General features: G+C 38.2%; 1 protein-coding gene across 7 annotated transcripts in view; it reads left to right on the top strand.

Moving 5' to 3' along the window:
• NEK10 (NIMA related kinase 10) overlaps positions 1-17,457 on the top strand; it is a 266,308-nt gene that overhangs the window by 221,635 nt on the left and 27,216 nt on the right. For 4 of the 7 annotated variants that reach the window (XM_055380933.2, XM_055380926.2, XM_055380931.2 and 1 more), the window contains 2 exons: positions 10,665-10,694; positions 12,563-12,663. In XM_055380933.2, coding sequence (XP_055236908.2) covers positions 10,665-10,694; positions 12,563-12,663 — 131 coding nt within the window. The remainder of the gene's footprint in view (positions 1-10,664; positions 10,695-12,562; positions 12,664-17,457) is intronic. The other 3 variants (XM_055380935.2, XM_055380929.2, XM_055380930.2) reach the window with 1 other exon arrangement.

Genomic DNA, 17,457 nt, shown 5'->3' with positions numbered 1-17,457 from the left:
CTTTTGTATTTCCATAGTGTCAGTTGTAATATCTCCTGTTTTGTTTCTTAGTGAGGTTATTTGGATTTTCTCTCTTTTCTTGATTAATCTTGCTAATGGTCTATCAATTTTATTTATATTTTCAAAGAATTAGCTTTTTGTTTCATGTATCTTTTGTATATTTTTTGTTTCAATTTCATTTAATTCTGCTTTGATCTTGGTTATTTCCTTTCTTCTTCTGGGTTTGAGTTTGGTTTGTTCTTGTTTCTGTAGTTCCTTGAGGTGTGACCTTAGAATGTCAGTTTGTGCTCTTTCAGTCTTTTCGATGTAGTTGTTTAGGGCTATGAACATTCCTCTTAGCAACGCTTTTGCTGTATCCCAGACCTTTTGATAGGTTGTGTCATTATTGTCATTCAGTTCAAAGAATTTTTAAATTTCCATCTTGATTGTGTTTTTGACCCATTGCTCATTCAGGAGCAGGTTATTTAATTTCCATGTATTTGCATGGTTTTGAAGGTTCCTTTTGCAGTTGATTTCCACTTTTAGTCCACTGTGGTCTAAGAGAGTGCTTGATATAATTTCAATTTTTAAACATTTATTGAGGCTCATTTTATGGCCTATCATATGGTCTATCTTGGAGAAAGTTCCATGCACTGTTGAATAGAATGTATGTTTTGCGGTTGTTGGATGAAATGTTCTGTATATATCTGTTAAGTCCATTTGTTTCAAGGTATTTAGTTAAATCCATTGTTTCTCTGTTGACTTTCTGTCTTGATAACCTGTCTAATTGTGTCAGTGGAGTACTGAAGTCCCCGCTACTGTCTATCTCATTTCTTTTTTTTTTTTTGAGCTGGAGTCTCGCTCTGTCGCCCAGGCTGGAGTGCAGTGGCACGATCTTGGCTCACTGCAAGCTTCGCCTCCCAGGTTCACGCCATTCTCCTGCCTCAGCCTCCCGAGTAGCTGAGACTATAGGCGCCCACTACCATGCCCGGCTAATTTTTTGTATTTTTAGTAGAGATGGGGTTTCACCATGTTAGCCAGGATAGTCTCGATCTCCTGACCTCGTGATCTGCCCACCTTGGCCTCCCAAAGTGCTGGGATTACAGGCATGAGCCACCGCGCCTGGCCATTCTCATTTCTTAGGTCTGTTAGTGTTTTATAAATTTGGAAGCTCCAGTTTTAGGTGCATATATATTTAGGATTGTGATATTTTCCTGTTGGACAAGGCCTTTTACCATTTTATAATGTCCCTCTTTGTTTCTTTTAACTGCTGTTGCTTTAAAGTTTGTTTTGTCTGATATAAGAATAGCTACCTTGCTCACTTTTGGTGTCCATTTGCATGAAATGCCTTTTTCCACCCCTTTACTTTAAACTTTTGTGAGTCCTTATGTGGTAGGAGAATCTCCTGAAGACAGCAGATGGTTGGTGAGTTCTGATCCATTCTGTGGTTCTGTATGTTTTAAGCAGAGCATTTAGGCCATTTACATTCAATGTTAGTATTGAAATGTGAGGTGCTGTTGCATTCATTGTGCTGTTTCCTGTGTACTTTTGTTTTTTTTTGTTTTTTGGTTTTGCTTTTTAACTTGTATTTTTGTTTTAGAGGTTTTGATTTATGCTTTAAGTAGGTGCTGTTTTGATGTGTTTCCAGGATTTGTTTCAAGATTTAGAGCTCCTTTTAGCAGTTCTTGTAGTGGTGGCTTGGTAGTGGTGAATTCTCTTAGCATTTGTTTGTCTGAAAAAGATTGTATCTTTCCTTCATATATGATGCTTAGTTTTGTTGGATACAAAATTCTTGGCGGATGATTGTTTTGTTTGAGGAGGCTGAAGATAGGGCTCCAATCCCTTCTAGCTTGTAGGGTTTCTGCTGAGAAATCTGCTATTAATCTGATAGGTTTTCCTTTATAGGTTACCTGGTGCTTCTGCCTCACAGCTCTTAAGATTCTTTCCTTCGTCTTAACTTTGGATAACAGATGACAATGTGCCTAGGTGATGATCTTTTTGCAATGAATTTCCCAGGTGTTCTTTGTGCTTCTTGTGTTTTCATGTCTAGGTCTCTAGCAAGGCTGGGAATTGTTCCTCGATTATTCCCCCAAATATGTTTTCCAAGCTTTTAGAATTCTCTTCTTCCACAGGAATACCAATTATTCTTGGTATTGGGTTGTTTAACATAATCCCAGACTTCTTGGAGGCTTTGTTCATATTTTCTTGTTCCTTTTTCTTTGTCTTTGTTCGATTGGGTTAATTCAAAGACCTCGTCTTTGAGCTCTACTTGTTCAATTCTGTTGCTGAGACTTTCCAGAGCATTTTGCATTTCTATAAGTGTGTCCAATGTTACCTGAATTTTTTATTGTTTTTACTTTAAACTATCTATTTCCCTGAATATTTCTCCCTTCACTTCTTGTATTGTGTTTTGGATTTCCTTGCACTGGGCTTCACCTTTCTCTGGTTCCTCCCTGATTAGCTAAGTAACTAACCTCCTGAATTCTTGTTCAGGTAAATCAGGGATTTCTTCTTGGTTTGGCTCCATTGCTGGTGAACAAGTGTGATATTTTGGGGGTGTTACAGAGCCTTGTTTTGTCATATTACCAGGGTTGGTTTTCTGGTTCCTTCTTATTTGGGTAGGCTCTGTCAGAGGGAATGTCTAGGGCTAAAGGCTGTTGTTGAGATTCTTTTGTCCCATGGGGTGTTCCCTTGATGTAGTACTCTTACCCTTTTCCTATGGATGTGGCCTCCTGTGAACTGAACCTCAGTGATTGTTGTGTCTCTTCTGGATCTAGCCACCCAGCAAGTCTACCCAGCTCCAGGATGGTACTGAGGGTTTTCTGCACAGAGTCCTGTGATGTGAACCATCTATGGGTCTCTCAACCATGAGTGCCAGTGCCTCTTCTGGTGGAGGTGGTGGGGCGGGGTTTGCAATGGACTCCATAAGGGTTCTTTGGTGGTTTCATGCTCTATTTTTGTGCTGGTTGGCCTCCTTCTGGGAGGTGGTGTTTTCCAAAGACCATCAGCTATGGTAGCATGGAGAGGGACTTGCGGTGTGTGAGGCCCTAGAACTCCCAAGATTATACGTCCTTTGTCTTCCGCTACCAGGGTGGGTAGGAAAGAACCATCAGGTGGGGGAAGAGCTAGGTGTGCCGGAGCTCAGACTCTCCTTGGGCAGATCCTGCTGCAGCTGGAGCATTTGGGGTGTCTCCTAAGTCCTGCAGGAGCAGTCTGCTTCCTTCAGAGGGTCTGTGAATCCTCTTAGGATTCCTAGTTTGTTCTTGGAGTTGATCTGGAGCTAAAATGCATAAATGTTTTTAATGGCATCTAGAATAGTGAATCCTTTCTGGGAGGTTTTCAATAGACTTTGCCTAGATTCATCAGAGGAATCACTATCTATTGCAGCTATAGCCTTATGAAATGGATTTCTGAAATAATAAGACATGAAAGTCAAAATGACTCCTTGATCATTGGAATGCAGAATGGATGTTGTGTTAGCATACGTGAAAACAACATTAATATCCTGTACCTCCTCATCACAGCTCTTAGGTGACCAAGTATTTTGTCAAAGAACATCAATATTTTGATAGGAATCTTTATTTCAGGGCAGTAGATCTCAAGAGTTGGCTTAAAATATTCAATAAACAGAGTGCTTTCATCCAGGCTTTGTTGTTCTATTTATAGAGCATAGGCAGAATAGATTTAGTACAATTCTTAAGGGCCCTAGTATTTTTGGAATGGTAAATAAGCATTGGCTTCAACCTAAGATTACCTGTTGCGTTAGCTCCTAACAAGAGAGTCAGCCTATACTTTGAAGCCAGGCTTTGATTTCTCCTCCCTAGCTATGAAAGTTCTAGATGGCCTCTACTTGCAGTAAAAGGCCGTTTTGTCTACCTTGAAAATCTGTTGTTTAGTGTAGCCATCTTCATCAGTTATCTTAGCTGGATCATAAGAAGATCTTACCTTGCTGCAACTTCTATATCAGCATTTACAGCTTCACCTTGTACTTTTATGTTATGGAAATGGCTTCTCTCCTTAAACTGCACGAACCAACATCTACTACTTCTAGCTTTCCTTCTGCAGCTCTCTCACCTCTGTCAGACTTCATAGAGTTGAAGAGGGTTGGGGCCTTCCTCTGGATTCTGCTTTGGCTTAAGGGAATGTTGTGGCAGGTTTGATCTTTTATCTTCTAAATCTTTCTCTATATAAGCAATAAGGCTGTCATTGTTATTATTCATGTGTTCACTGTTGTAGCACTTCTAATTTTCCACAAAAATCTTTTCTCTGCATTCACAGCTTGGCTAACTATTTGATGCAAGAGGCCTAGCTTTCTGGTATCTTGGCTTTTGACATGCCTTCCTCACTAAGCTTTATCATTTCTGCCTTTTGATTGAAAGTAAGAGACATGTGACTCTTTTTTCCACTTGAACAATTAGAGGCCATTGTAGGATTATTAACTGGCTTAATCTCAGTATTGTTGTGTCTCAGGGAATAGGAAGGCCTATGAAGAAGGGAAAGATAGGGGAATGGCTGGTTGGTGGAACAGTCAGAGTACACACAACATCCATCCATTAAGTTTACTATCTTATATGAGTGCAGTTTGTGGTGCCCCAAAACAATTACAATAGTGACATGCAGGATCCGTCATCACAGATCATCACAACAGATCTAATAATGAAAATGCTTGAAATATTGCAAGAATTACCAAAATGTGACACAGAGGCATGAAGTAAATGCATGCTACTAGAAAAACGGTGCCAGTAGCCTTGCTCAATGCAGAATTGACACAAAACTTAAATTTGCAAAAAGATTTTTAAAAAAGCAACATCTTTGAAGTGCAATATAATAAGGTGCAATGAAATGAGGTATACCTGTAAATACCTTGGAGTATTTCCTCTGAGATCAGGCCCTTGAGAACTATTTATTGAGTAACTGATTTAGACCCATCACTGTATAAACTCTTGTTTATCTTTGCTATTGTATTGAGAGCAACTGCATAAGTAATCTGAAGCAGTGAGGGAATCGCTGATTTTTTTGTATTAGACTTTTAAAATATTTTATTTTTATTTAAATGTATTTTATTACATTAAAATATATACATATGTATTTTTTAGATTTCAGATTGAGATAAGAAATTTCCTTTACCAATGATTATTTTCTTCCTCATTCTTCATGCCAAGGGAGGTGCCAAACGACTGTGTACAGGGTCCCAGGAGGATGCTTCTTGGAGATGTAGATTTTTTTCATGGTCATTTTAGGGTAATGTGTTTTCAAAGGGATACTCATCTCACAAGAGTTACTGGTGGTTCCAATTCAAGCCTAAATCCAAATTGCATATCACCTGTTAAATGGCAACTCACACTCGTGCCATTTGGGTTTCTGCCTGGGAGGAAAGGCTAAAGGAAGTAAGGGTTGAAAGGTATCCCACTCTCTGGTAGGAGTAAAGGGAGGTAGGTCAGCATGACTTGGGTGATGATTGTAACATGGTGTATAAAATAATTGAATTAACAGAGAAAAGCATCACCCTCAAATTCCAAATTGCCATTATTAGTAATTTATAGTGGATTTTAAAAATATGTTAAAAGTATTTACAAATATGCTTTGAATTAGTTTGTTGCATTGACCAATTTGAGAATTGAGGACAGTGACAGAAGAGCCAATTATAAGAAGAAGAAACCTGGATATCAAAGGCCTTAGGTTCATGTGGAGTCTGTTGCACATGAGCCATACCATTTTGGACATACATATGGACATCTAATCAAATTATTCCTGTGTAGAAATGTAAGCACCAGTAGCTAAGAATCTATCCATGTGTTGGCTCCTGTCTGGGGAGTAGTCTTTTTAAGGATCTCAGAGTACATTTAAACCATAAGGGAGTACTGATCATTGAATCAGTCATTAAGCTTCTATTAATTCCCTTTCTTCAAGAAAAATGTTGATACAACTAAGGCTGTGTCCAAACCATTCTATAATGGTTGCTACAGCAGTTCCCTCTCCTGAAAGCAAGAGGCCTCTTTCTTCTCTCGGGGATACCTGCCTGCCCTCCACTGTAGCTGGAACCTTGTTCATTCTTAATTGACTCTGCTCAGTATGGATTCAATAATTTATTTGGGATGTTTCATATAGTGTGTCAATTAAAAATTTTTCTGTTTATATAACTACTTATTATTTTTTATATTGGGGTGCAAAAGCACAATTCTTAAAGTTGTTCTTTAGCAAGTGTCTTGAGTTTTATTCAATGCATTAATGGTAGAACCAGGTGGAAGACAAAAATGCTGATTCAAGAGCATTTGAAGAACAGAGATTTATGTAGTTAGGCAAGAAAGAATAGCTGACATAAGATTGCTAAATTAAGCGTAAGACTGGTAGAACTTCTATAGGGCAATAAAATGATACCATTTTTGTGATCAAGTTCTTGACTGGGTGTAAAATCATACCAGTATATTAATTTCTGCAGGTTAACCTCTAACACTACAGGCCTGTAAACTGTCTGCTCCTTTATTGGTGTAGATTGTTAGTTAAATATACTGTGACGTTACCCATTATGGGAATATAAGACACATTACTTAAAAGAGGCTCAGCCAGAATTCAAGAGTTAAGGACTTCAAAGCAGCCTTGCCTCTGGCCTTTAAACAGCTTGTTCCTGAAGTTTCAAATGAAAGGAAGTTTGTTGCCTGATCACCCAGAGGTGAAAGGAGCTGATGCTTTGACTCAGCTTCCTGCCATTCTGTGAGAAACTGCCGGAGGCTAGGGTAGCAGGGGCATCTAGGCCTAGACTGCAAGCTCCTTCCAAACAATTTTTGTCTCATTATAGAATGGTCTACTGGTCTGTGTTGGGAAGTTTCCATTGTCCATGCACCATCTCCTCTGTCACTTCCCTCTCTCCTCTGATGGAACATCATATTCTCAGTGTCTCAGTCCCAAGCTTCAGCAGTCCTTGGCTCCTGCTCCCCATGTGGAAACAGCTACAATGCACTGTAGATTGATTTACCCCACAATGTGTATGACCTCAGCCCCCTTGGTTCTGGTCCCATTTTTACCATTCTGCCATTTCAGATGAAGAAACTAAGGCCCAAAGAAGTTGTGACTTTCTGAAAACCATATTGCAATGCAAGCCAGGCCTCTGACTTCAACTGTATGATCCTCTTCCCGTGAGATCACCTTTCCTAAAATACAGTCAGCCTTATTGTTTCTCACCATCGTGTATGGTCCCTGGCTACCTCTCCAGCTGTATACATACTGTACTTTTTTTATTGTACTGCACACCAGCTAAACTGGACACTTTGCTGTTCTTCAGTTGCAGCCCTCACTTAGCTGACTTCACCCTTTGCTGGAATTATTCCTTCTCCTAAGAACCCACACTCACATACAACTTCCCTCACACCCAATACATTTCCTGTGCTATTGAAGACCTTCTAATTCTTCCTGGTCTTCTCAAATTAACATTTGAATTTGCTCTTTATCCTACATCCATGGTTGTCTGGGTGAACCTTCTATGAAATCCTTATGAGTTCAAGATTCTTCATCTAACCAGGGACACAGGGATTGATTGCTGAACACTTACAGATTTGAACTACAATTATGTTACTTTATTTCATTGTTATGATAGTAAAGAGGTGAGAGTAAATTTGTATTGTAGTTTGACAACACTGTTGGTCCAATATAGAGAAGCTCATGTGTGTTTTGGCCCCCCATTCATGAAAACAATATTTTTTTTGCTTCTTCATGGATTTCCTTCCTTAACCTTTTTTTTCTCCAGTTGTCCAAAAGTTCCTGATCCTTAGCTGACAGAATTCAGAAAAATAATACATTGATACCATATTTTGATCAACTGGGAGAGTACAGTGTAACCCACTTTTTTGGGTTTAATTTGTAGTTATTAACAGCTTCAAAGTGTATATTGTGAATTATAGTTTCAATAGAATGGACATATAGTATAAGTCAAGTGTCAAAGCACCAGGGATGGGCAACTAACTTGGCTATTTTATTATGCAATGATATACTAAAGCAGAATGTAGTGCACAGCATTAGCTGTAAAGACCTAATGCTTCCAGCTTATTATGTCTACATGCTTTCCAAAAATAATTAATTAAATGTTGAGAGAGAGAGATAGAACATCATGTTAAAAGTAGCAGTCCTTTTAAGAAGAGAAATAATATTTCATTATGGGAAGGAGATATTGTTTTGTATTTGCAGTAACCAGAGGCGCCTTCTAGCTGTGTCCTTGCATGGTAGAAGGGGGTGACCACCTCCCTCTGGCCTCTTTTATAATGGCACTGATTCCATTCATGAGGCCTCCGCCCTTAGGACCTAATCACCTCCCAAGCTCACTTCCTCCAAATGCCATTGCCTTGGGGATTAGGATTTCAGCCTGTGAATTTTGGTGGTTCAGAAGCATTTAGACCACAGCACTCAGTCTCCTCTTCTGTAAAATGGGGATAGAATCTACACCAATAAAGGAGCAGACAGTTTACAGGCACTGGGAGGTGTTTTATGCATTTAGTCTCCTCTGTTGATTAAAGCAGACTAAATGCGTAAAACACCTCCCAGTTTCTCACCCAAGTTCTTGCTAAAAAAGAAGTGCTGCTCTTCTTGCAAGTCCTCTGACCTAACACTGCAAAGGGGAAACAAAATAGCTCTTTAGCGTCATGCTTGCAACAGAGTAAGCTAGCAAATATAATTATGTAATGACTTTTTGATGCTTTTAAGTAAATTGCCTCTTATAAGAAATTTTGTAGTTTCCTTCTAAGTTTTAAAACACTAGTCAAATTTACTATTTTAATAAAAACTGTAAAAGAATACAAAGTATCCCAATATTTTAAACTTTGATTTTATTTAAATTTTAAGGAGACCAAATATTGTGTATATATTTTGCAGTAGGAAATACCGCATAGATATGAATCATGGGCATATTATGTATGACTGACATTGCACATGAACTGTGATCAGCCTCACCGATGTCTCTTTAATAAAAAATTGTTTTAATACAAATATTCTCAGTACAAAATTGATAATATAATTATATGCTGCTTTTTTTTTTTTTTTGGTGAACAGTCAGAAAGTGTAGTGTTTTCAGTGGGCTAATCTAAAAGATATACTGAGACAGAATGTTTTTAAAGCTAGACAAAATGATATGGCTAACATTTGCCAAATGTTTGGCAGTTAATAACCTTTAAATGAAGAATAAAAATACACTTTGGGAGGTCGAGGTGAGTGGATCACTTGAGGCCAGGAGTTCAAGACGAGCCTGTCCAATGTGGTGAAACCCTGTCTCTACTAAAAATATAAAAGTTAGCCAAGTGTGGTGGTGCATGCCTGTGGTCCCAGCTACTCAGGAGGCTGAGGCAGGAGGATTGCTTGAGCCCAGGAGGCAGAGGCTGCAGTGAACTGTGATCATGCCACTGCACTCCAGCCTGAGTGACAGAGTGAGACCCTGTTTCAATTTTTTAAAAATGTAATAAAAGGATGAGTATTCAGAATATCTAAAGAGCATTTACAAATCAATAAGAACAAAGAACTATGGATACAAGCAAGAAATTTACCAAAGAAGTACAGCAACCTCACTAGCGTTTAGATAAATACAAAAGCAATCAGATTGGCACAGTGGAAAAGTTTGATAATATATATTGTTGACTGAGGTGTAGAAAAATGGATTCTTTTCTGGTCAGAGTGTAAATTGACTCAGCCACTTAAAAATGTATTTGTTACAATGTATCCTTGGGTCCAGCTATTTCACTTCACTGTGTCTACCCTAAAATAACTCTTGTACTTAACGCACAATGAGGCATGCAGGTGTATATTCACTGCAGCATCACTTATTATCATGAGAAATTGAAAGCAAAGGAAGTGTCCACTAAGACAGAAGTGGCTATGTAAACAGTGCATCCAGGACACATAGTAGTCTTCAACGGTTACAGAGAATGGGCTAGAACTGCATGTGTTGATAATAAACCATCTCCATGATAGACTAAGTGAAAAAAATAAATTGTACAACAGTTTATGTGATGTGATGTGTCACCATTTGTTTACAAAGGAAGGGAAGGAAGGAGGGAGGAAAGAAGGGAGGAAGAGTGCAAGGGAGAAAGAGAGGAAAGGAGGAAGGGAGGACGGACAGACTACTATAGATTTTCCATAATAGTAGCTTTCAAATGCTTGGAAATGACTATCAATAGAAAACACATTTTATGTCTTGGCTGAGTGGACCCTTCCAACGTACTCTGAAATTTTAAAATCTAGTTCCGATTCATTTGATATCATTTTTCAAAATGCTGATCATGACATTAAAATTGGCTTCAGGACTCAAGTATGGTTTGAAAAATACTGTTTTGAAGTATACATTTATGTATGTAAATGGATAGAAAAGTGAGTAGAAGTCAACACACCCCTCTGATATCACAGGTTATTTCTGGGGAGGTGGCTGTGATGGGTGGTGACTCCTGGGAGCCTTGAATCTCATTTGTACAACCAACATTTTTGTTTGTTTGCTTGCTTGTTTTTATAGGGGCATGCGTAATTAAATATTTTTAACTTTATTTTTTAATAACTAAGTAATCAAAAGTATTTCCAAAAGTCAAGGATGTGTTGGGATTGTGAGGGTAGTGGTCAAAGGGTCTCAATAAAAATAATTTTTAAGTTAAAAAAATTGCATAGTTGATTAATTCAGAAGGCAGACATTCTAGCTAACTCTTTGTTTTTGTATTTAGGGCCACAGATGGGCACATTCTTGTGGCAAGGTAGAGTCAAACCTATGTGATATCCCATTCAAAATGTCATCACAGACCTAAGAACTCTCTGCCATGTTGTGAGATTTTAACTCATTAAAATCTATGAATCTATAAACTATGAATGTTGCATCTACAAATCAAAAACATAGTATAAAAATGATTTTAAAAAATCAAGCTCTCCATTTTCAGAGAATGCAAAGTTAATTTTTCTGTAGCAGTAGCAACTTGGTCATGTTACACACTGTCTAGTATTTGGTTTGGGTCTAGACAAACAGTTACATTTTAAGAATTATTTCTCCAAGAAGCACTACTGTAGAAAATATGGCATGTGTACACTTGGCCATCTCCACAAGATGGAGCAGACAACTCCAGCTCTCTGTTTTCTATTTTAGAGCTACATTAACTCTTTCTATTTGCCTCTTTACATTTTTATCCCAAGGGTATTTATTAAACCTCATATTAATAATCAAATAATTCATATTAAAAGGAGTAAACATTGTGTCCATGGGGTAGAGACTCTTTAAATTTCAAACATTTAAACAAGGTATTAACTGCAGATGAGCTAGAACTAGATTATTTCTTGTGCTAAATTCTAAACTAACTCAGTAAAGATATCTGTAAAGAAAGTAGTATTTCTTTGAATGTTTATATTTTATTCTTTTTGCATTTTATGTCTTAAATATACATTTTCATGTGCTTATAATAAAACAAGTTGACTCTTTTAAATGACCACATTGAATGTTCTCTTTAAATGTCTTGAAAACAAAATATTTATGGTAAAATATGCAAGCTTTCTCAGGAAGTGCTTATAATAGAAGCATTTTTAAAAATGTTTAGCTGTTGTTAAAGCAATAACTATATTCATGTTTAACTTCATAGTAGCTCAATGTTGTGTGAAGGGAAGAAAAGAGGGTCTTTGGAACTTTCATCTTTTTTTTTTTTTTTTTAGAAGGAAATTGGCAAGAGAAGTTTTATTGCGGAAAGCACACTCTAGGTTAAGGGGAGGAAAGGAAAGAGGAAGAGAAGGAAGAGAAAGGAAGGAAGATAATGCACATCACATATCTGAAGTCTCTTTTTGTTTTATCCAGTGTGGTTCTGTGGGTGGAAAGAGGCAGGGGTGGCCTTGTAGGTAATCTAGAGAAAAGAGTCATTCCTTTAAATAGTTTTATAGTCCTCAGGTTAAGAACAGACTGTGGCTATGACAGAGGACGCTGGGAAAGCAACTAATATGTAATTTGACACCGAATTAGTCTGAAAACTGTGAAGGTGGTGTGGCTGTATGATGAGAATTCAGGATAAATTATAAATGTGCCCTACTTAGACATGGAGAGAAATCTATGTGAAAATTATAATTTGTAATAATCAAAGGTTTGAAAGTTATTTAATTCCAGCTAAAAGAATTTTCATTTTTTTTTGCTCTGTAAGAATGTCTGTTCAGTGATTACATTTCATAGTTTTGATAAAATTAGTCTTAAAATATGTTATGGAAGGCATAATGAATTTAAAATTTAAAAGCATGATAGCCTCTTAACTATACATGTCTGAAGCCTGGCTTTTCAGTGGCTACTGTATCTAAGGCACTGCTGACTCCTGATGGCAGCCTGCTGTAATTGCCAGCAAAATATCCAAGTGATAAGCAGTCTTTCAGATGTTATTATAGATAATATCATTGTGTTACTTAGAAGTCTGAGAAGTAAAGGGAAGATATTTTTTATTCCATGTCATAAAATATTGAAGTATTACAGGGTCTCTGCATATTGTCTCGTTGATAAGGTGAAGTCTTTGCTTTAAAATTTGTGTTAGAATTTTACTTCATTTTTTCACTAATGTAACTTTTGAAAGAGAACTTGACTAACTACAAAATTTATCACCCACAGCATCAGCAGGAATTGCTGTGTCCCAGAGGAAAGTGCGTCAGATCAGCGATCCTATTCAGCAGATATTAATTCAGCTGCACAAAATAATCTATATCACACAGGTCAGTGTTCTAGCTTTTTATTTCCTTTTCATCTTAAATGCAAGTTTGGTGCTAATATTGCTGAAGAACTATTTTGGAGGACTTTAGATTGAATACTTGTTCTTATCCTCCCCAGCTACATACATGTGGGGACACTTTAGTTTAGCAGCAGAGCTGGGAAGGCAGTAGAGTAACAAAGCAAATATATAGGATTTTCCCTATGATTCCTAACATCCTCTCTTACTGTTAGTGCCCAAACCAACCAAACTTCAACATAAATGGCCCTCCTGTAGGGGTGCAATTGGAGACGGAGTTGGGATTCTTTGCTCTTAAGCAGCTTTACTCTAGGAAAGAAAGAGGAAAATAGTGCCTACACATTAATTCTGAGAATGCTAGGTTGAAAATAGGACCTTTCAGAGAGTGAAAGCCAAAACTACACAAAATCCAGAATTGTTAAAATTTTCTACTTGTAAATCTCAGTGATTCCTAGCACTGAGAAAATAATCAGTGCTAAAAAATGGCTATTAATTATTGACAGAAATATGTCTAGAAATAAACAACTTGAAGGCTCTGTTATATGTGGTTAATAAAATCTTTTTTTTAGACAAAGAAGTGCAGAAGACCTTTGGACATGAAAGTCACTGTTATTTTGAAGTCTAAAATTGTATATCTTATGTTTATTCATTCATTCACTCACTTGACATATAATTATTAGTTGCCTACTATGTGCCAGATGCTATTCTAGGGACTTGAGATACATCCACGAGCAAAACATAAACATTGCCTTGCTCTAGATTCGAAGAACCAATGGGGGATGCTGTCAGCTACCAGTTTTGGCAATTCCAACTAAATATTCAGATACTGAAGAGAAATACCACAAGTTAAATGGATCAACTGGGACCATTGGGCTCATATTTCATTTAACTAACCCCCATCCCTACCCAAAACATCCCAAAACAAAAAATCATTAAAAATGGCGTACCACAGTAACATGATAAGACTCTAGGAATCTTGATGTCAGTTTGCAACCAGTGTCTAGTATTTGCTGAAAGCCTGTGTATTTCCTTTTCCCCAGTAAACAGTCACTCTAGTAAATGGCTGCAGTTCTCCTTGGGGGAGGTTTGGAAGAAAATTTATAGTGTGCACTTGTAGTAATATTTCAGGGGCCTTCCTCAAGGGGTCCCAGCTTTCCACTTACTCAAGGGACTTTGAGTCTTTGAATTGACTTGCATCTGGAAACTGTGTAAGAGGCTATAACTCTTCACTGTAGCAATGGCAACTTAGGGCAGGTTTCTGTCTACCACACCTAGATATTCTTTTCTGTTAAACTGATCAAGGAATACTTTAATAGGCAGACCATCTATTTCTTTTGCAGGAACACCCTAGTCAACTAACCACTGCCAAAGATCTCTGTTGGCTAAGGCATTCTAAATAATAGTACCTCCCTGCTGCCCTTTATGGAAGATGCTCTCTGTTTGCTATTAGTGGTCAAGTGCCATCAGTTGGCCCCTGACAACTGGATACATTGAAATCATGTATCGTTCGGTGTCATACCTGGCCTCCAAAGGAGAGCAACCACAGGGCTTTTCAAGGATGCTGGTGCTCCCCTTTCCAATGTATTTCTCAATGTCTTAGTGAAAGGAATGGCTTCTGGATGTTCTTGCTGAATGTGGTTAGGGAGTGGGTGTGCAAGTCACACATGGTAAATCCACCCCAATAAGCCCGTCTCTCTGAGCTTTTGAAATCACCCCTTCACATGCCAGAGAAGCTCTGGCATTTTACCCTCATCAAACACAGACCATGGTTAAGTACAAGTTTTAGTCAAACAACCAGTTAAACTACTTCCAGCTGCATGAACTAACATGTGAAATCTGGGATCTGTAGTACGTGCACCCATATCAATGAATTCAGCCTGATCTAGTGCTATAGTTTTTACCCTTCTTGGCCTGCCCTTCTTAGAATCCACTCCTGTACATGTTCTCTGGGTTGCTGCTGAAATGTAATAGCAAAATCTTGCAATTCTTTTCCTATTTCATACTGGGTCATGGTGTACGTGAATTCCCCTGGATCACATTGAAATAGGACCCTAGTTATGGATTTGACCCTCATTGTGTTGGGTCTCATGAGGAAATGAACATCCCTTTTAAAGACATTTGTCCTAGATGAGGTTATCATAGGGTTTTCAAGCAAAGAAAGGTTCATGTTCTCAGACACAGAGTGGCAAGCTATTTTTAATTGCTATGAAGGCTCAGAGTGACCTTGGTTTTAGGATTGTTAGTTTTACTTGGGTAGTCTCAACAAGATGTTCCTATTCCAAGTTTTAGAATTCTTTTTTTTTTTCTAACTTTCACATGAGAAATTTGATAACGTGTGACTTCATCTGACCTTGTAATTTAGTAAGCTGCTCGATTAAATTTCGATTATCAGCCATATCAGCACTGTAGCAGAAAAAAGCAATGGATTCTTTTAGGGCTGTCATGGGGTCTTTCCACGTCTCAGACCATGACTTCAGCTGAGCTGTAAAGGACCCAAGCTTGTCATTTTCTTTCTGTAAGTGCTCCAGTGCATTCAAAAGAACCCATTCTGTGCCATAGTCCTTGTGTTCTTCATTACTGTTTACTAGTCAAGAACAGCAGCTATTTGGGCTTCCAAGGCACCTGCTTCAGTTGGCACTTCATCAGGATAACCTGATTAATTGTGATGCAACTGCATGCCATGGATTACTAGCATCCCATGTCCTATTGGCAACAAGCAAAGGAACAAACAAAACTCAGCACTGGACTCAGTTCCAAGGGCACAGTCAAACCAATTCCCAAATCCTATCTGTATGGGCTTTTCTGGGACATTCCTAAAACCTGTATTTGTATCAGTGAGGGTCTAGTCAGAAACCATACCATAATTTCAACAGGGAAGGTTTAATATAAAGAATTATTAACTATGATGAGTATTATCTACTAGGGAGGGGAAGAGAAATCTAAAGGACGTAGGAAGAGCACAAAAAGAAGTCACAACCTCTAGGGCTGAGGCAGAGCACCCAAGAAAGGAACATATATAGAATTGGGCACTCCCACACTAGGTCGAAGTCCTGACCTTACTGAAAAGATCAGAAAAATTAGTAAGGTGCTATACTGGAGAAACTTGAAGCGAAGTGTCCCTCTGGGGGACCTGGGCAAGCCCTCCACAGTGAGGTACTATGCCCTGGAACTTGCTGGGAATCAGCACTTGAGGGTGTTGTGCTGGGTAGCACCCTCCATGGGACCAGGGGAGGCCACCCTGAGTTAGGTGTTGCTCCATGGAATTCTCTGGGGAGCGACCTGCAGAGTTGGTGCCACTGGATTTGACTGGGAGTTAGCACCAACCTCTAGGGGTCCCACGTGTGCTGTTTGCTATGAGCTGCCGCAGCAAGGCAACGCAGGAGCATCACTGGAGCCAGGAAACAAGATCCATCCTCCTTCAGCATCCCTCCAGGGCTCTCTTCTGATAGAGCTTAGCATCCTGCTAGATGGCAAGGGAGAAATGTTCCAGTATCACAAGCTGGATAATGAAAGGGTGGACTTGGAGCTGACAGGCTGCTTACTGACACACTTAACCTAGGGGACTAGACAAGGAACTGCCTTCTTTGGTGTCTCCCTGCCTCTGAGTTCTCCTTGCTTTCCCTTTAGCCTGGGTAGTCTTTAAGCCTGGGGCTGAGTAGCCTGGGTCTTATCTATCAAGTTTTGTCCAAACTCTGGTGTTCTTTTTTCTTTCCCGATGGCTGCCTTTTGGAGATGCAAGAGTCTAAAACTGATTACTTTTCTATTTTCTGCTGTCAAGCTTTCTCTTAGGCAACCACAGAATTGTCTAACTAATTTACATAAAAGAGGGTGAAGGAGTACAGGGAAATATTGGGGGAAGCTTGACTAATACATCAAAATATAATCTGCCATATCTATATTGAGTAAAGTGGTTATATTAATGCATGTCCATTTAAATACTGATATAGAAATATGGAAAAAGCATTCTTAACTTTAGTGTTATGGAAATAGCTTTAAATAGCTTTTTAGTTCTCTTAACTATTAACTATTCAATTGAGAGAAATATCCTTTGAAATTTAAATATAGTTTTCATATGCCGGTCTTGCTAATTTATATGTAATAAAAAACTTTATAATGTATACCATTTTCTTATTGGATTTCAAAGTAGTTTAAAGCAAGAGTAAAACTATTATAAATATCTTATTATTTTGCTCTTGAACTGCCAGTGTAACAAATGATTTCATATTTTTTTGGCAGAATGGCATTCCTTGCTACAAGTTCAAATATAACTATTGTGATTTTTAAAATGTATTTCCAGAATACTCTAAAGTTTATGACATTGCACATAGTCAGGAATGATTCCTCTTTGAGGAACTTTAACTTATAGTGCTAAACAAAGTCAATGACTTTCAAATAAAAAGAAAAATACATGTAAATATTATACTAGTGTATTTGCTATAGGTTAAAGACCAAGATCAGTTACTTTGCTAATTGCAAAGGAAGACTGAAAGTAAGAATGAATTGGAAAAACAAACAAAAAGACAATATTTTCACATATTTATTTACTAGTCAAACGCTCTCAGACTTAACACTTGGTAGCTGCTCTAAACTGAGGGGCCACATATCTCCTGACAACCAGCAGATGAACTTAACAAGGAAAACTTCTTACTTTTGGTTGGTGGTGGCCTTTTCTGTCTCGTTTCCATGGAGACAGATCAGTGAAAATCATCTAAAAGCAACTATTTTAGAAGGCAGGATGTTAAAATCCTTACCTTGCTTTCTGACTGATTTGACCTCTGTT

This window comes from Gorilla gorilla, chromosome 2 (genome assembly GCF_029281585.2).
Source record: "Gorilla gorilla gorilla isolate KB3781 chromosome 2, NHGRI_mGorGor1-v2.1_pri, whole genome shotgun sequence".
Taxonomy (NCBI): domain Eukaryota; kingdom Metazoa; phylum Chordata; class Mammalia; order Primates; family Hominidae; genus Gorilla; species Gorilla gorilla.
This window is presented reverse-complemented; position numbering and strand designations above follow the sequence as displayed.